Raw genomic sequence first — 20760 nt, 5'->3', positions numbered from 1 at the left:
AGTCACAACATGTGTGATCCTGAGGTTGATCTTTGGGAACTTCATGGTCAAAATAGTTTGAAATAAGTTTTCGTTTGCATTCCTTAGACTGGACGTATGTCCTCATGACTTCTGACATGTTCTTCCTGGCCTTTGAAATATCATACGAATTGTAATAAATATCGGCCCTTGCCGGTAAACCATCTCTTCCAGCCCTCCCTACCTCTTAGCAGTACTCTTCCATGGTATATGGCACTAATATGGATAATTCTGCGAATGTTATTACAGTCAATGACAATTCCGAAAGCCACAGTTACAAACAACACACGGTGGGTTGATTTGCCACTTACTAGTTCGTCCACTATTCTCTTTCGCGCATGCTCTGGATACTGTGCATGATATTGGGTAAAAAGTCTATTCTTTGCTACAGGTTCTGCTGATGACGGGTTGTATTGCTCTCTCCCCATTTGTTGGGTAAATTAGAGAAAACAATCAGAAATTGTGTCTACATTCCCATAAATGAGGGTGAGGGGCATTCGCTGCTTCTTCAATTTCAATTCTTCAACAACTGGCTCCAGAACTGTATCCAATTTGCTGTCTCCCCTATGAGGACACACATGTGAGGCATAAAAAATGTTCCTTCTGTTTGGATTATAATTACATTCAACTGTAACTGGGTTTGAAAGTCCCAAGACATTTATGATACCACTCTTAGTGGCCACAGTTGCTGTGCCTGTAAGTGCCAGCAGTGGAACTGATGGAAACAAATTTGTCAACATGCTAATTTTCCCATATGCCGGACGGAATTTGGACCTTTCAAAGAAAAACAAAAGTAACGATTAAGGTTCTATCCTTAATGTCTGTTAATAAATAGTATGGGAATTTGGATTCAGGTCATTCTACAAAACAGTTCATTCCCCATCATGATTTTTTGTTTAGAGCCAAACTGGGAAAGCTAATAAGAGAATTAGGTCATTAGGTAATTGTTGTTTTTATTATTGGAAAATGAAGATGGTTATGTATTTTCCATTTAGCACAGAGCCATGAAATAATGTGCTATTTTTAAGATCACATGGTTACTGTATATATGCAAGAAATCTAATACCAGAAAGCATCTGTGGTGAACAGTAAGAAAGAAGGCTTAACCCGGCTAGAGCACTGTTATGTAAAGTTTAAAAAGGAATAAACAGCAAGGTAAAAGCAAATTATTTTTAATGTAACTCAAAAATTTGTGTATAAATACCATTCAAGGACCAAATGAGCCTCGTCTACAACAATGGCTTTAACTCTCCTCTGCACATCCTTGCTTTTAAGCAGCTTCGCCACATTCTTATTGTCAACAAATACCTCGGGATGCCCAAACACTAAACTGAATTCCTTGAAATCTTTCATAACACTGGCCTTTTCTTCACTTTCATCAACACTTTGTAAAACGCACACATTCAGCACTCTCTCCAACTTTTGCATTTGATTTCTCATTAAAGCGTTCAATGGTGAAACAATGATAACTATTGAATTTTGCTTCGCGTCAACCGGTTCACAACCGTTTCTCATATAATCAAACATTGTGGGTAAAACTTGATAAATTAGGGACTTTCCAAAGCCTGTGGGCAATACCGCCAGTACATCTTTCTTTTCTACACATATTGCCCTTAACGCGTCGTATTGCTCTTTTTTTAGATCTTTCATGCCGAGTTTCTTTACAGAAAACTCAATCGCTTCGTGGAATAAAGCCTCCATGTTTGTCACACATGCGCACAAGGGCAAAGACATGCGCAGTAAAAACGAATACCAAAATCCTGTCACGGCAATCTCGTACCCAGAGTCCTCTGGCTTTTTGGTCTGCGGGTGGAAGCCAGGAGAGACTCTGGGATAATGGAAAAATATAATTTTTTTGATTGGTCGTCTGCATAACAATGGAAGACTGACAGGAGGTCCGTTGGTTATTTGCGGAAGTTAACCAAACCGGAAACCCCCCAACCAACTTCCTTGTTTTGGAGGGAGATTTGAAATGTCAAACTCGGAGTTTTGTAATTTTTATGTGTGTGTCACTGTTATTTTTTTAAATTTTTTTTTTTTACACCAAAAATTAGAAACACTCCAATTCAAAGACGGGCTTTGAATTATCAGTCAGTGAAACAATTTCTAGCCGACGAAACATCAGCCGTTTTATCGTAGGAAGTTTGCCACTACTGTCATACGACAGTAAAACACGGCAAAATGCAAGCAGTTTAAACTGATTACTGTCGCTGTTGCAAAAAATTATTTTCGGAAAATATCATTATATCAGTCAGTTTGGGAGAAAAAGCGGTAAGAGAAGGAATTGGTGAAGCCGTTCGCAAGTAAAAACGTAATAGAGAGGACATTGGTGTCGTCAACGTACTAATATTTCGAACATGTTATTTACTAGTGAAGGTTATCATGGAAAAATAGAGAAGTTCTTTAACATCTGTAAACCTTGTTGTGGATAAAAATTTGGAGATGACTGATCTGTTGTGGAGCGGAGTCCATCTCAGGTTGCCGTTTCAATTAATTCCCTTTCGGTTTTGCCACAAGGGAAACGCTAAAGACATCTCCACGATGATCAAACGCTGCACAAGAGAGCAAAAGTTTCACTTTTTTCAGTCACGGCCCATGGCCAGCCTGCCAACGGAAAGAAATTCAGAAAACATTCCCCCTTTGAGGCGGAGGTAATGGCGTGTTGAACTTTTTTCTTAAATTTTGAGAGATTTTGTTTTGAGAAATTTTGTCAGAGTTTTGTTCTCACTGCTCCATGCATATTTCATGCAAAATAAGAACAATAAGTTATTTGTCCTAAAAAGTGTAAAACGCCGTGGTTTTAGGTTACCTTCAGATGAAAGTTTAATCTCAAATGTAATGACGACATACAGATTTGAATTTTACTTTTACAGTATAGGAGCAGTTGAGAATAAAGACTTGTTGTCTGTTATTTACAACCATCTTCTCTGCAAGAAAGTCAACACACTGTGACAGTGGAGAGCCATTCAACTTGACCAGTCAAAAAACAGGGGTAGATAATACTGAAGCCTGAAGCTGGACTTCGAAATGCAGAAGTACCTTAAAATCTTTACATTTATTTATTTCCCACACGTACACAGCCAAACAAATAAAAGAAAGAAAAAAAACTCAAGTAGTGAAGAGGAGGTTCAATAAAAGAAACCATAAGGCTTATGCATATGAAGCCTCCTCAATCTTAAAAATATACAAAAGTTATTACATAATATATTGCTTGGAGTTTTTATATAACTAAACAAATAATGTACACTCATTTTAAAATAAAGATGGCAAAAATTTGAAGGTAATGATAGTTTAACTGTACTCTGATAATGTGCTGTACATTAATATGCAAGTAAAAATAATCTAGCTTTTTTATCTGACAAAACATGCAAATACTCCATGAAGAAGTATGAGACAAGGAAACTGTGGGTTCCCTTGCAGACAAATATTCCTTTTGAGAGGCCAAAGCAATTATGCTGTTGCAAAGTGTGAAATCATGCCTAAAGTACCAGTTGTTGGGGAAAAAAAATAGATGAGCGGTAGTGTGACTTTCTGTGCTATATGTTATAAGGAAGAACACCAAGTCTTCCCTTCAAGGGTTCAATTGGGACGCTATTATTGAGGAGATACAGAAGAAGGCCCCTGCTCGATTTCATTCTACTGCAAGTGTACCTGTTGTACATAAACATGGGAGCCAAGTACCCCAAGTTTGTGTGGCATATGACCTGCAGATAATGCTTGCACAGCCTTCTGCAGAAAGTGACCACTTTCATCATAATTATATCCTTATCAAACACTCCACTTGTAATTGGAAAATTTACTAACATAATCATTTTGGCAGTGGATGGATTTTACTGAATAATTTGGTGAAAACAACCGATTTTTCCTGAGGGGAGTGGGGGGGGCTTGTACACAGGCTAGAAATTTCATTATCCCAGAGTCTCTCCTGGCGTCCACCTGCTGACCAAAAAGCCAGAGGACTCTGGGTACGAGATTGCTGTCATGGCGGAACGCTTTTCGTTGCCCGTGTCGCTGGATAAGGGTAACGCGGGCTCTGGGAACGAGATTGAACTGACAGGTAAATTTCAAAACGCCGTTCAAATTTCAAAATACCGGTCACGCGTAAAATTGACTGTAAGAAGAATCTCGCGTCGAGAATAACTGGTGTTTGGCTTCGAGCACGACGAGTTTATCTCGCAGCCATCTTGATTTGTCATGGTACAGCGGGCTCAATTACGACCATCGGTTTTATCACTAAACGGATGCTCGCACTGGAAAAACCAGTTGAAAGTTGACATTTTCAGTACAAATGAAGCAATCTCCTTTGCTCAGAAGAGTCTCAGAATTAACCTTCATAAAAGGTCCTGTACAAGCTTTATACGTCGAATATAATTCGGACGAATTTAATTGGAATTGACTTCGTCTGTAAGACGACGATGAATGAGATTCGATTTAGAAGACAAATAGGCCTTATCACGGTTTTCAACGCCATTTTTACGAGTAGGCAAAAAAGCTTGAAATAACAATGTTTGGATGGAAATCTGATGTCAAATAATTTTCATAAAACATCGCTTCTGAAAAATTCATGAATGGGAAACTTTTGGCACTAGGGAAAGGATTTTACGAAAAAAATTGGAGGGATGTAGCTGTGCCAGAAAGCGTTCAGGCATGTTTTGAACTTTCCATACATTTCCCTGTATTTTTTTCCCGCGAACTATTTTGAGTAGCAGTTCGTGGCTGGTTCGCTATACAGATTGGCTATCGAGGCGAGGAATTCAGAGTGGAATTGCGACTTGAAAGCGAGGTTGACCGATATTGCACCGTAGCAACGCGTAGCCTCTCATAGCAGCGCAGGCAAAATTGGAAACAATTTTGTTTTCAAAACCTTTTTCTCCATTTACAAAGCAAAAACCTGACCGAAGTGAGGGAACAGAAGATTTTCCTTGTTTTAATTTAAATTATGAGTTCCTCGAGAGATTTTCTAAGAAGCCGCTTACGCTTGCGAGCACGAGAAATCGGAAGCAGTCTATCGCGAAAGAAAAAATGGCGGAAGGAAGAGAAACAAGCAAAAGTACTTCAGCTACCCAGGAAGAGCCGGTTTCAATTGTAGCGTACAAAGAAGATAAACTAGAGACCTTCAAAGAAAATATGGCTTCCGAAAACACACAAAAAAGTACGAGTACCGCCGTTCGCCGTCTACAGTCGTGGCACTTAGCAAAGTACAAAACTGAACTGAATTTAAACAGCATTTCTAAAGCAGAGGCGCCCCAATTACTGAAGCATTTTTTTGTTGAAATACGAAAAACAAAAAAGGATGACGAAGGCAAAGAATATGAGCCTTGTTCACTTCAAACTTACCGCAATGGTATTCGCCGGTATTTCCTCCACAGGCCATGTCCACCAGCGCCCGACAACTTCGACATTGGGAAAAATGAAGAATTTGATGAAGTTGCCAACATGTTATCCGTTAAGAAGAAGGATTTGAAGAGGAAAAGTCTTGGAAATAAACCGAACACTGCTCAGCCCCTAGAAGAAGATGAAATCGAGAAAATAATTATGGCCCACCGGAGCACTTGGCCTTCAAAATCCTCGCTCGCTTCTCCATCTTGTTTGGTGGAACAATGTCACGCACCTTGGCATGCGAGCTTTTTATTCGGAATATCCAATGAAAGCTTTGAGCGCACTGTTTACCGGGGTAGCGTTCAACAACTCCCCAGTAAATATTTCCATCAATTTTCAGTCTAATGTCAATCCCGACGGCGGCAAGAGCAGTTCTCTGCATTGAAACGAACACAGTATTTACTTAGTTTTTTGACTTTTTGCTTGTTTTCCTTTCCAAAAACTCATGTTAGCAATGACCATTCTATTTTAACGTAGGATTCGAGTATGTACAGTAATTCCTATTTGGAGGCAAGCAACTTACCAGCAGATTTGTTGAGTTCTCAGTTTGGATGCACGTTGCCCACCTTTCAACCGTTGTTGAAGAGTTTTCCTCGAGTTTATGATTCGTGAAGGTGAAATACGTACTCAATGATAAAAGCTCTCAGCACATTCAGTTACATTATTTTCAACGTAAAAATATACATGTAATTTGCAGCCTCTGTAAAAGTTCAGAAAACGGTGATTTGTGAAACACTAGGTTCAAAGAAAGTTTTGTGTATTTGGCTTGCTTCCTATTCGCTGGCTCTTGACAGTCGTGACAGTTCATTTCAAATGGCTTTTTTTAACGCCCATTGGCAATATTGCAACACTCGCTCAAAGAACGGTAAACGGCTTCATTTTTAAAAAGCTATGCGATTCAAGGAAAATTCACCATCTGACACGTGAATTCCACGTTAAATTTCACTTGAAAAACCGATAACGCACCGGTTTTTCGCGTGAAATTTAACGTGGAATTCACGTGTCAGGTGGTGAATTTTCCAATTGTATTACTTGCAAAAGAGCTAGGAATAAGCTTATTCACAAGAAATTTAAAGAACCATTAGCTAGCTCTAGGTTACAAAGACAGTTACAAAGGTTAGGTGTAGATGAGACGATGATCAGTGCAATTTATAAATTGCCATTTAGAATAACACGGAATAATGTACGGCTATGATCCTGGAAGTTCTAGCTCCTATATCTTTAATTACTGTATTCTACTTAGCAAAAGACATGTTTTTCAGCAAAAATACGAGCATAAATTACCCAATCTCTTCCTCTTTCTCGAGCTGGTAAAAGAAAAACTGTTAATTCAAAGATTAATCGCATTCTCAAAAGGGCAGAAAGATATGTTTTTATATTTATGGACGCCCTTGCTAGCACGTCTGTAGATTAGTTACCAAGAACGTGTATCGCAGCTTTGTTATCTTTGTCACTTTACTGTCACTCCACTGTAGTATTGTTGTATGTATTGTTTTGTTAAAAAAAATGTAAAAAAAGCAATAAATATTAAAAAAAGGAAGAGTATTTAACTAAAGCCTGGATACAAAAGTGACATCCTTTTGTAAAATATATTTTTTTACGGATTCATCAAATCAAGTGTCCGAATTTCGGATCCTTGGATTTAGAAGTGCTTGATAACTAAATTTTTCGGATTTATCAAAGCAAAGGTCCGAATGTCGGACTCCTTCATTTAGAAGCGTTTGATAACGAATTCTGTGGACTTATCAAACAAGGGTCCGAATTTCTTATTTTGTTCAGTTGTAGGTGTTGTGGGGTTCAGAGCTTCTGAGCCCTTTACAATTTGCTCTGATTTTCTTCAGTTTTAAGTGATGGGGGATCAGAAATTCTGAGCCCTTTAGAATCACATGTTACTAGCCGATTTTGCTCAGTCTTAAGAGATGGGGGTATAAGAAATTCTAAGCCCTTTAGAATCGGGTGTAAATAGCCGATTTCATTCAGTTTAAAGTGATGGGGGATCAGAATCTGGTGTAATTGTAAGTAGCCGATTCTGTTTAGTTTTAAGTGATTGGGGATCAGAAATTCTGAGACCCTTAGAATCTGGTGTAAGTAACCGGTTTTGTTCAGTTTTAAGTAATGGGGAATCGGAAATTCTGATTCCCTTGAAATATGGTGTAAGCTGCCGGTTTTATTCAGTTGTAAGTGATGAGGAGATCAAAAATTCTAAGCAATTTTAGAATGCTTTAACGTTCGATTAAGCGCTGTCAGGATCAGATTTTGTTTCTCTAAGAAGAAAGAGGAACAGTGAATAAATTTACAGATGTTGACGGAACCGTTAAATTTAGTATCTTACTTCCCCTCGTTTTGACGCAACACGTTCTTTCCGACCGATTTGCTATTTTCCTTCGGAGTGAGAACTATTATGTGCAGACATATTTGAAGGCGAACTGTCACCTAAATAAAATGTGCTGTCATGATCAATTGAAATATTCGAAATACATGTCAGCGTGACAAATACATTTATATATCAATGGAATCGTTAAAATACTTTTCAGCAGTTTTCTTGAGCGGTTATTCCATGATGGAAATGGATTGCAAGTTAAAAAATTGTCCACGGTTTCAAAGTCTTTTTGTGCGTTTAAAAAAATCACTTAAAGTTGATCATGGTTCGTTCTTCCTTCAAGATATTTTCTTTTCAACGTTCTAAGAGCAATTTATTGTCTGAGCGAAGGTACTTTGGCCAATAATTTGCAATTTGTACAGTTTTGACCTAAAGGAAAAAAAATACCGTAAAGTTCCGATAGTAACGACCCCCCGAAAGTAACCTCAAAACTTTGTGGCTTCTAATAAATCCCGAAAATAGCGAGCCCCCGAAAGTAGCAAATCCCAGAAAAAGTAGCGAGACCAAGTTTTTTTTTAATAACGTTATACACGTACGGAGTGCCTTTATTGTTTTTCAATCCATAGTGAAATTTTCAATGTACAATACTAATATCTCCGTGCATTGACAAATTGATCACGATAAGGTACTATACAAAGGGAAAGCCTTAAGCCATCATTCGTCCTTGACATCAGTTCACTGACGGCGTAATGTGAAAACTAAACTGGTAAAATTTCGAAATAACAACAGGAAAGTTTCTTCAAATTAAAATTGAAAACCCTATATACTGTAGTATTAAACGGATTGGTCAGTGTCATGGACTAAAAGCACTGAGTTTAGCTCTCCTCCCCTGAATCAGAGAAGTATTCGATTTCCTCTACATCGGCTGATTCATTCATGTGGTAGTCCGGTAGACCATCGATGTTTATTTCACTGTCCCTGCTACTATGGCCACATTTCACAAATGAACGGATAAGGGTGTCTTTCAGCCGACGCAAGATCTCTTGCCATGCCGTACCCACCCATTTCGTGAAAAATTACACGCCGATCGCCAGCGCTTACTTTTCCACTCATTAATAGCTCTGGATTTACGAACAAGTGTTCCGTAGTGAGTCTGTCATCATTCTTGTTCAATTCTGCATTGAATGCAACATCGAGTGGTTGAATCTTGCTCGTTGCGCCTAAAGGTGCAAGTCCAAATGTCGTCAGAATGGTCTTTATTCTGTCTGTTGTTTGAGCCCTGAGCGAATCATATTATTTTTCATTTCGGAAAAAAAGAGCTAGCGCTGGCTTTGTTTCCTGGTTTTTGTTCCCCGAAAATAACGACCCCCCGAAAGTAACGACCCTCAAAGGCTGCTAATTCCGAAAGTAACGAGGGTCGCTACTATCGGAACTTTACGGTAATAAATTCACTTGGTAGTGAAACTACTAGCCTGACTCGTGGATCCACTTGAGTTTTAGCACATTTTTTGATGTCAGTTTTTGGTCTATGCATTATCCATAGACTTTTACACAACTCATCCCTTCAATTACCTTTATTCAAACTTCCTTTGCATACATGACCTGCAATATTACCGTACCTACGTTAGCTGATAGCTTACTTGCATTCATTACTTATATTGGTTCCCTCCCAATTTGCTGGCTGAATTGAATCATCACTTATTGATGCTGTATCAATCTTTACTATATAAACCTTTAATCCAAAGCTTGTAAAACATTTTCCGTGTTTCCATAGAGTTACAGAAGACGAGTAGAAGTCTAAGAAAGCACAAGCCGTAGGAGTGTTTCCAATACTCTATGAAGTTCTCCCAAACTACTAAAATTTGTCTCTAATAATTCTATGGCAATAACACAAAATGTTTTCATTTCCTTAGTTTTTAAAATAACCCATGAACAACGTACCATGTTTTAAACGCCCAATATAAACATGGAATTAAACCCCTTTCAAAGCGCGCGCTCACAAATTTTGCAACTAATTTTAACCCTTATCATGGCCAATAACCAACCAATGAGAGCGCACGTTGCAGTCAAAGTAAATCCAGCTACATAACAATAGCTATTACCTTACAAACATTAATTATCGTACTACCAAACCCAGATAAAAATCAAATTTACCAACCCGTTTGGACAAATTATTTTCTTTCTATTCTATAAACAGTTTTCCCTTTAGACAATTATATGTGATGACAAAAAAAACAACAAATTAGAACAGGCATATGCCATACGAAAAATAAAGAAAAAAATACTGTGGTTCTATTAACTTTAAATTAGTTCTTAGAAATGCCTTAGAAACAACTTAAAATTGAGAAATACAAAAGGAATAGGTTAGTGTCTAATTAACTTTTCTTACGATGTATTTTACTTCCAACGAAACAGCGTTAAATATTCATAAAATGATAAACAGCCCTGCGCTGTTAACAACAGAGGTATATTTTCACCATTGTCAAGTCAGTATTGCTGCAATTATTAAGGCGGCTACTGTCACCTTCTATAAGACGAAGAAAGGAGGGAAAAATCGGTAAAGAATAGTTAGAATCTGAAGGTCTTACCTAATCCCTCATACTTTATATTCCGCAAATTGCTCGGCCTTCTGTACCTTCTCACATAAATAAAAAGGGCAAAGCTCAACATCGTTAACAACGGGAGGTGAGCTTGACTACCGCCATTTTGAATTTCTTTCATACCCAGGTTCTCCTCACCAAATGCTGTGAGACAGGTTTTTGAGATAAGACTTAAGACACGTGACTAGGACTGCACTGCCTCTCCTTTATAAATGCTACGTCAGAGCTTTTGTGTACAGGCTGCGCTTAGTCATAGCCTGACCGACTTTCCTCAGAAGATGTAGTTGACGGAACAAATTCCTTGTATGGTCTGTTCCTTACTAAACGTTTCAATGTAGTGAAGTCACTGCACCACAGCCTATGATAATTACTACCAACTCCTAACAAGAAATTCTGTAAACTGGAATAAACAAGTTAAATTTGTAAATTGTGGATGTGTTTGGTCTTGCGAGTCATGAGAACCGAACGGTACTAAAGCGGGTGAAACTGAACCAAATGAACCGAAACATCCCTAAAAAAGAATGTGACGACTAGCCAATGAGTGACATTAGCTTCAACTTTCTCCGAGGTCTAAGGCAAGGTAAGCAAGATCTCTTAAAAATTAATGCCTAAAAGTGAACCCCCAGGGACACATGACGCTGCTGTTTCATCGGCTAAAATACGTTTTGACTTCTTACTGTATATATTGATTGCTTTACTCCTATTTCATTGCATTTGGCAGTTAATTGTTAGTTTTAGCAGTCTTGATAACTATTATCAGTAAATGGAAAAATATGTACGCCCTGTTATTATTATTATTATTATTATTATTATTGTTATTGTTATTGTTATTGTTATTGTTATTGTTATTGTTAGTGTTAGTGTTATTGTTATTGTTAGTGTTAGTGTTAGTGTTATTGTTAGTGTTAGTGTTAGTGTTAGTGTTAGTGTTAGTGTTATTGTTATTGTTATTGTTATTGTTATTGTTATTGTTATTGTTATTGTTATTGTTATTGTTATTGTTATTGTTATTGTTATTGTTATTGTTATTATTATTGGAGTCGGTTCTTCAAAAGCCGATAAACTTAATCCCCTATTAAAAGTTAACCGAGGTTTTCAATTTGCTCTTCAGAAATATCTTTGAAAGCTAATAATAAGCTGATGGCAAGGAAAAGTCCATGTCAAAACTGAAGAACAAAAATCTTCTCACAAAATCTTAATTGATCAGTAATTAAATTAGAATCAAAGTCAAAGTTCACTGCCCAGGATCAGCTTAATCGGGCATTGAACAACAGGCCTCTGAACCACAGTATATTGTTTGTTTGTCCTAGATTAAAGTCTCGTACAATACTTCAACATCAGTGGGAGTAAAAGCGATGCTTCTTGCATTAAAATTACAGTCCCAACCAGACGAGTAATTCCCTGTGGGGAGGTCGTAAGTGTTGCCACAATAGGTGTAGGAATGTTTGTTACTCTCTGCGTTGTTTGCTATGTGTATGTCTCCATAACCAAACGTTGGTCCGTACCTAGAGCATCCGAATATAGCGTAACTGGTTTCCCCTGGCTTGATCTCCACCTGACGAGGATTGCAGTGGTCGATGTTATACAGTGAGAAGATAAATGTTTTATTGCATGCAGCAAACACGCATTCACCTCGGGAAAAACAAAACCATTTCGCTTAGTAGTACAATTACATGTGTACTTGTTGATATTTCTTATTTATAAATTTACTTAATTACGTACTTTTTTTTTTTTTTTTTTGTATAACAAATTCCCACATAAATTCTTTTTTTTTTTTATTATTTTGCAATACTAAATAACTACTTACAATACTTACAATGCTTACACTAAACAATACTTACAATACCTACATTACTACATTACAATACTGACAAGATTCCCGACACTGTTTAGATTAATTAATTTGTAATTACATTACAGTACAGTTGTAATACTATTACTGTCACACTACAGTTACAACAATCACGTCAAGTAAATGCGTAATGTTTACATTTTTTTCTCATAACAGATACGTGATATTAAATAATTATACTAATTAAACATGCATCCACACCAGCTACCGTTCCACCCACGTGGCACACACTCTGCAAAAGGCAAGAAAGAAAAAAAACAAGAAGCAAGTACCTTATTGTAATGTGAGAGGAAAAGGGGGAACGTGTCAATTGTAGGATGAGTCATTTGTATTCTACAAGTCCAGATATAGAGTCTTGCGACTAAGAATAAAAAGTAAAAATTTTTGCAAAATAGTGGGTGGGTCTTTAAGCCTATGACCAAGGAAGGGGTAAGCTCAAGAGAACGCACGTTTTTCCAAGTTTAGGAAATACTTCGCATTTTTTCCCCCTCGTTATACCATCTGCATCTAGCTCTTAAAATTGACCCTTTGGTGCGATACTCAATAATCTTTTCCAGTTCCCGTTTCCTGGCCTCGAGAGTGCCAGAGATCTCTGTTTTTTCGTTTGGGTTTATTTCATTAGATTCTATAAAATTTTGCAAAAAATTAATTTCTTTCTCAAGTTCTCCTTCACGTTTAGACATTTTTTCTTTTTTAGCCGTCGCGTACTTTATTGACTGCTCTCTTATCTTAAGTTTCATCATCTCCCACAGCAAGCCTTTGCTTACGGTATCATCATCTTGATATTCTTCATGGGTTTTCTTAATAACACTTCTGATCTGAGTAACATAATCGATGTCAGTTAAAAAAGAGGTGTTAAGCTTCCAGTAACCTGGACCTCTAAGGTTCGAGTGAAGGGCTAGGGCAATAAGAGAGTGATCTGTTTTATAACCAGCTGAGATATTTGCGCTCGTAACACTACACATAAGACACTGGCTTACGAGGAAAAAATCTAGGCGGCATAAGATTTCAGGCTTTCTCCGACGCCAAGTGTATTTGCGGCTATCCGGGTTTATTGTTCTCCACGCGTCTACTAAGTCAAACTGAGCAGCGCGGTCTTTAACAGTGTCTTGAGACTTAAGGTGTGTCCTAGCAAGTCCGCCTTTCTTGTCCATTTCTATGTTCAAAACAAGATTAAAATCTCCACCTATAATGATTTCGTCACACTCAAAGTCGTGTAAATGATCAAAGAAAAGCTCAAAAAAAACTTGGGTCATCAACATTAGGCGCGTACAATGTGGCCAAAGTAACACATTTCTGTTCTGTTTCAATGTCGCAAATAATAAATCTACCATTTGGGTCAGAAAAAAATTTTCGGATTTCAAAGCTAAAGGTGTTGTTAAACAAAATGGCAACCCCACACTTACCGCTATCTTGCCCGCTAAAAATTGTCCTATATCCCCATTCTGCGGCCCACATAGAATTTGTGCCTTCAGAGCAATGAACTTCTTGCAGCATGTAGATTGAGTGTTTTTGCATTCTAAGCCAGTTGAAGAGCTCTCTTCTTTTCAAATTGTCACCTAGTCCTCTCACATTAAGACAACAGATACTGAGACTCATTTATAATTGAGTTTATATTGCCCATTGCAAATCGCGCAGCCACGGAGTGGAAAAAGGTAGCTAGGGAAGGTTGGAATTAATACACATGAAACAAACAAAGATTTAAATATACACGCAGAAGAACACCAGCACAGCATACTAACATTACAATTAAAATCTTCTATTAGTGGGCCGTTTCCCCTGAGGTTTTGTAGGCGTTCAAAACATCCACAAAGGGATTTTTTTCTCATACAACTGGGAAATTAATATGCACAAAAAGATCAAGTAAATCTGTAGAGTTTTTTACGACATAATATGGAACTAAATTTGAGACTTCAGAGGCAGTCTAAAGGATAAATATTCAGATAAAACCTCCCGAGCAGCATTTGTGTTACCGTACTCATCAAATATGTTTGAAGACTGAAAACCTTCAAGACATTTTTACTAAAACTAAAGCTAAAGTCACATTAAATTGTCCGGGATCGATTTGCAATCAAATCTCTCTCCGTTCACCACCAGAAATCTGCCTACTACCTTTACGTTATCCATTCCATCATTTCGGGCCTTCATCATAGCTTTAATTAAGATTTGTCTCTCTTTTTGGATCGCCCGGGCGCAATCCTCCGTTATGTAGGCCTCTTTGAACTGATGTAATTGTTTAATCTTACCTCGTTTGGACCATACAAGCTCTCTGTCTTCACGACTTACAAAACGTACTATAATAGGTCTGTGTCTTCCTTCCAATCTTCTTCCAACTCTATGCACAGCATGGTATCGAATTGTAGATGAGTCAATCCCCGTTTGCTGAATTATATCTTGAATAACTGATTTACAGTCCTCATCCTCTATTTCCGATATGTTGTTGAAGCGAAGATTTTCTCTTCTCGTGTACTGTTCGAGTCTGATATTTTCCTCTTCCTGCTGCTTGAGCTGGGTTTCAAGTTTCACAATTTTTGCGTTCAAGGCTTCAGTGACTTCAGGGCTCTTTGAGAGCTGCTCGAGTTTGACAATTTTTCCGCTCAAGGTGTTAGTACTCTCCAAAAAATCCTCAGCAACCTTCTTCACGTCCTCCTTTACGCTTTCGACATCTTCTTGCGTGGTCTCCAAACCTCTTTCGATATCTTTAATAGTAGATTTAATTCCCTCAATTTCAGTCTTGAATTCGAAGCGGAGGTTGTCTATATCAGTATGGATGTTCGCAAAGCCGTCCGTCACCACTTTGTTTAAACCATCTATAGAGTTCTGTAGCGATTTAAACTTCGAGGCGGCCATGTCATCTTCATCTACGGATGAACTCGATCCTTGCTTCGGACGCTTTCTGCCCATAAGAGTACAGAAATACTGCTTCTGTCGTAACGAAAGCTTTCACAACCTTGATAATCGATTTCTTGATCCAGAGGTGCTGCCAGACTTACTCATTTAGCTGAGAAAAAATCCATTCTGTGTAGAACTTCAGAGAACACGTCCGCGCGCCATGGCGGTCTTCCCCAGTCCCCCTTAATTACGTACTTACAAACTCTCATCCTTTTATATCGACCAAGTACAAAATAACCACAGACATGTTGGTTAACAGTCAACGATTCGTTCAAATTTTATAAAATTCTTAGTTCAAAGAAAGAACTGAGAAAATAAAATTCTCAATTCAAATTTGTGCACGGTGCACTAATTACGAGGAGACTGGGTAGGGAGTGACAAATTTCTGTTGTTTTCCCAATCTCCTTGCCGGCTTGATCGTCGCCGTCTGACATTGATTTTCAAGACACTTGGAGTCTTTTCTATGTGAACAGAAAAGCAGAAAACTTCTGCCGTGAGACAAGTAGATCAAACACATTTTGAGACTGCACTTGGAATGTTCAAGGCGTCTGTAGAGGAGCCTCTTTTGTCCCGTTCGGAACAAAACGTAGTAAATTCGCCATGACACTATTTTTGCGCAGAGGGTAGATATTCGGGGTCTAGTGGAATTTAAAACGATGATACCGTAAAGTTCCGATAGTAACGACCCTTCGAAAGTAACGACCTCCCCAAAGTAACGTTAAAACTTTGTGGCTATTAATAAATCCCGAAAATAGCAAGCCCCCGAAAGTAACGACCCCCCTCCCCCCCCCCCCCCTAAAGTAGCGAGTCCCCAAAAAGTAAGCGAGACCGTGCAAGTTTTCTTTTAAATTACTTTATATAAATACCGAATGCCTCTATTGTTTTCCAATCCATAGTCAAACTTTTAATGTACAATACTAATATCTTCTTGCATGGACAAATTGACTGAGTTTATCTTTCCTCCCCTGAGTCAGAGAAGAATTCGATTTTACATCGGCTGATTCATTCATGCGGTAGTCCGGTAGACCATCGATGTTTATTTCACTGTCCCTGCTACCAGAAATGGGTAGGAGTCTTAATTCTTTCTGTTGTTTGAGCTCTGCGCGAATCATATAATTTTTCATTTCGGAGAAAAGAGCTGGCGCTAGCTTGTTTCATGGTTTTTGTTCCCCGAGAATAACGACCCCACGAAAGTAACGACTCTCCGAAAGTAACGAGCCCCAAACGCTATTAATTCCGAAAGTAACGAGGGTCGCTACTATCGGAACTTTACGGTATGCAATAAAAAAGAAACAAAAACTTTCCAAACTCAGCAACTATCTGCTTCGGCAAGGAACAGCACGCGTGCGCAAAGTCAAATAATCCGTAGAGAATACACGGCCTCTGTGGACAAACTTGCCGATGGCTATACAAAAACAGGCGGCACAGCACGACTACCAATCAGATAATTGAACCGCTTAAAATTATAAAAAGTGTTCTTTCAAGCAGACGTACTATTTTTTTTTTGGGGGGGGGGGGGGGACGCAACGCACTGGTGCCGTGTAAGTCTATTTAGTTTTTGGTTAAGTTATTTAAACGTTTAATTTGACATGGGACTATTGCTAATCAGCTGATCTCATTCGGTGAAACTATTCCTAAGTAATTAAATGACTGGGTATAACTCTTGCTGCTATTAAATGATACTTACTAAACCAAGACACGTCAGTGTATCCACCAAATGTGTAATTGCCGACTCGTATTATAGTAATAGCGGGGCCCATTCCATCACAGTTGTTGTGAAATGTAGATGCTGCCCAGTCATCTGTCTTGGCATGCCAACACTTCACAAACCTACTGCGGGATAAATTCTGGAGGACTGGCTCCAAATAATCATTCAGTTGCTCCCGGTACTTGCTGTTGAGGCCTCCAAGAATGGAAGATGCAGTGAGAACACCTAAACAAAAGTAAAAGTACAAGATTTTAAGGGACAAACGCAAAAGATTTTCTTAACCTATGCATAGCAAATCACCAAAAAGTAACGAAAAACCGAATGAGTCATTTAATGTAAGTCATTTGTCCACTGGCCTTGAAGAAACCACTCTTCCTTCAACAGGGAGTTAAAAAACACTTTTTGTTCGACCTATACTCTTAGCGGATACCCTTATTAAAATGACATTTCTGTAGCCATGCACGTTGTCTTCTTTAGATGGAGGTTTTAGTGCAACTGAATAAATAAAACGCAAAGGCTTTTGAGGTGCGCAGCGGGAAGTGATCATGTAAAATAACATACGAATGACGTCGTCATTTCCAAACGGCGGCCATCTTTAATACTCCATCCGAATTTTTTCATTTCCCTAAAAATTCCAAGCGTCAAAAGTGCCAATAAGGTGCTTGAACACAGTTTGCACGCGCTTCACAAGTTCAGTGCATGAAACTATTAACCGCGCGCTATGGCTGTGGTAGGCAAATACTCTGTCGATAAGGCGATCCCTCAATTTTATATCAAATGGCTCAAAAGTTGAGTTTTGTCATTGAAATAACTCGGTTTCTCTTTAATGAACCTTTTTTATTTATTTATTTATTTTTTTTCACCGAGCAAAGAAAGCGATTTAACGAAGACCTAAGCCTTTTTGCACGCTTTTTATCTTTACTAAGAAATCCCAATGAAAAGCTACGCAGGCGCATTTGACCAAAAGTTTGTGACTCGTCGTTTTAGTGGAAAAAAAGTGTTTTCTAAAGAACCAAAATTGGACAAAATAGCAGTTCTGCAAAAGTGTAACTCGTCCTACAAACAAAAGCCAAATCTGATAGTGGGTATCTTGGCAAAGCATTAAAGTGCAAGACCAACATTTACAGGGGATGTCTCTGTCAAAATTACATAAAAGCAGCGTCACTATGTCAATATTTTGTGACTTTTCTGGAGACAAAAAATGGAAATAAAATCTAATGAGTGCATTTTCTAAAACTAAAGGAAACCTATTATTTGAGTACCGTTAGTAGCTCGCTGCGTTCCTATAGCAACGGTACCTAGCTCCACAACGAGTATCCAATTACATTCCTTCTTAGTTAATCTTGCATCGTGTTAATTTCGGGCACCCACAAGTACGTAGTTTACAAATAACGTTTACTAACACCTGTATACTAGAAAACTGTGTCTGGTCACGGTTATTGACTAAAAATTAATAACCGAGAAAAACACCATCTTGATCAAACAGTTGTTAAAACGCTCAAATGATATAAGACCATGAAAGTAGACGTTAGAAAGAGGATTTTTGACGAATGAGACAAAATTTTTAAAACAACCTGCCTTTCTAAGTTTGATGAAATGGTAAATTCAAATTCAATGGACACTCTCCTTTCACAGCAAATTACTTTCACATAAAATTCTGAAAAATTTGCAAAGTTTGATGGCGCTTTGCTCAGATATTCAAAAACTCGAAACAATGGTCATGTTTGTATTATGTCACAACTTTTGGTTACGTTTACTTAGATTGTCTGTAGAGGAAAACCTAAAACCCACGGTCTTTTCTGACCTGATGTATTACTTTCTCTAAGGTCACAGTTTATACCTGCACGGAATGACCTTTGCTGTATTGTATTGTATTGTATTGTATTGTATTGATCACAAACGCAGCAGATTATTTTGCTTCGAGCGCTATCTCGCAAACATCTTTCTTTGAAAACGTAATCTAAAAATGGCCATCACAAAGTTTTGAGGTATTATTAACCTAGGATACTAAAAAGTTATGAAGCCTTTTGATGTTGTAAACAACCACTATGTTCAACGGCAACCTTAATGGGAAACGAAAAGGGTTTTGCTTTAAGTGTACCACAAACAGGTGGGACAATGTACATAAAGTTTATCATAAAATAAACTAACCATAAACTAACCATTAACTGAAAGTTTTAACATTCAGTTAATGAAATCGAGTTAACTGCTCGTTTACCCGTTTTCCCCTAATTACAGATTGTGCGACTTAACCAATGAGAATAGTAACGTACCAGCAAACTGATCCTGCAGTTGTGTCACTGTTTTGTTCAGAGATTCAAAGGCAGACTGGAGCTCTGAGAGATTAGAAAGGAGTATTAAACCTTAATAATAAACATTTTCGGTATAGGCTGTGCCCAAAGTTACACAACTCTTCGGTTTGGGCTAAAAGAAGAAAGGGATGTCAAAAACATAAATTAATAAGACGTCTTAGGTCTCACCAATCATTGTAATTAGTAGCCGGACAAATGTGATCTCTGGAAATAAAAATACTGTTTTTTTCAGTTAGCTAGAATGCTAATTTTCATGCCCAACGGCTGAGGGTTTGAATACCTGACAAATCAGTAAATTTTGTATTGAGGTGACAAGGCCAAACAACATTTCTGTTCCTAGTCCTCGACAAAAAAGCGGATGTTGTATAACTGTTAGCAAAAGGAAGATCATCATAGCAAGAAATATTAGGCCAGTAGAGCACAACGGGGAGATTTAATTAATGACAGTTCACCCAAGGCCGAAGCCTTTTCTCCAGAGGATCAATTTTGTTCTCGATAACTAAGATTTTAGAAAGGATGAAAAAGTCATTTTATTTAAGTGTACAAGTCTTAAAAACTGAAGTGATGACGGTAGACACTGTGAACCACAGAAAAAAAAACATTGTAAACTGTACATACAAATGGATACAAATGCGATACTGAGAATTTGAACAGGGGAGTACCACAGAACAAATCCAGCTGGAAATGAGAGCTCTGAACATCCGGGGGACAAGCGCGTGCGTCTAACAACTCGCCACACTTCAACGCCCGCTTAGTTTTAATATTTTACTCACTAATTAAAGAAATATGTCTCCAAAATCAGAAGAAAAGAACCAATCGACTAACTGAAAGAATGACAAAGAACAAGAAAAAAGGAAAAAAATTTGAAAACATTTCGTGGAAAGCTGTAGTTTGGTTGGTCTCACTTACATTTTGTACACTCCTTAGAACACTTCTTAGCCCTACCTGCGTCTGACGAAATGAGCATGTGTGCCTTCAGGACACTTACAATGAGAATACAGGTAGCTTTCATGATGAACTACGAGAAAAGACGTCCAGATCTACAAAAGCAAAACAGAAAATTTGTAAGAAAGAAAATATAAAGTAAAACAGCCATATCTTGGTTTGTAGTACCCCCTTCCAAGAGTAAAGGTACTAATTTTAAGGCTTATTCGTCGACTCCTTCAAAAAGAATAAACTAATCAGAAGAAACAGAAAAACAGGTATAATACATTTAATCTGACTCCAGAAAACTCTCACGAGATTTTGTTCCCCGGGCTGACATAGGCAGAGTGTCGCATTGCGTGCAAGCAGGCCGTGATTGGGTTTGGTTTTGCTTCTCATTGGTTTAGAAAATGGCGCGAATTTAATTTTGCTAACCATTCACAATACGTGGTGAAGCAAACATAAATTACTTTCGACACTCAATTGAAAATGACTGAAAACTTCTTGGTTTAACAAACAAAATAATATTGGCCCTTTTCGAGCCGTTTTTGTTTTCTTCTGGTTAAAATTTACTGTTACTAGTTTGCCGACCCACATGTTTTCATTCAGAATCTCCACGCTCCACCATCATAACAAATCGCGCCCCAACTTGAAGTTTGGAGTTCTATAAATTCATCGGTTGTTTGTTGGATATCTAATTTTGTTTGTGTCCTTTACTTTTAAATTGTCTTCAATTTGTTAGCTGTCATCGCTAA

At 38.0% G+C, this 20760-nt stretch overlaps 1 protein-coding gene across 1 annotated transcript; it reads right to left on the bottom strand.

Moving 5' to 3' along the window:
- Positions 1 to 11388: 11388 nt before the first annotated feature.
- Positions 11389 to 20122, bottom strand: LOC146462136 (uncharacterized). Its single transcript, XM_085085989.1, has 4 exons — positions 20027 to 20122; positions 19043 to 19105; positions 16749 to 16994; positions 11389 to 11949 (listed from the first exon to the last, which is right to left on the bottom strand). Exons 1-4 carry the CDS (start codon positions 20091 to 20093, stop codon positions 11624 to 11626), a joined length of 702 nt encoding a protein of 233 aa, XP_084942115.1. The 5' UTR covers positions 20094 to 20122; the 3' UTR covers positions 11389 to 11623.
- Positions 20123 to 20760: the final 638 nt, after the last annotated feature.

Source organism: Pavona decussata, unplaced genomic scaffold, assembly GCF_977016875.1.
Source record: "Pavona decussata unplaced genomic scaffold, jaPavDecu1.1 SCAFFOLD_191, whole genome shotgun sequence".
Lineage (NCBI taxonomy): Eukaryota > Metazoa > Cnidaria > Anthozoa > Scleractinia > Agariciidae > Pavona > Pavona decussata.
This window is presented reverse-complemented; position numbering and strand designations above follow the sequence as displayed.

Excerpts from the sequence above, each read along its gene's own strand:
- LOC146462136 (XM_085085989.1), bottom strand. The coding sequence starts at position 20,093 with ATGAAAGCTACCTGTATTCTCATTGTAAGTGTCCTGAAGGCACACATG. Across the intron at positions 19,106-20,026 it reads GCTCATTTCGTCAGACGCAG|AGCTCCAGTCTGCCTTTGAA; the intron begins GTAGGGCTAAGA and ends CTAATCTCTCAG. Across the intron at positions 11,950-16,748 it reads CACTGACGTGTCTTGGTTTA|GTGAATGCGTGTTTGCTGCA; the intron begins GTAAGTATCATT and ends GTTTTTCCCGAG.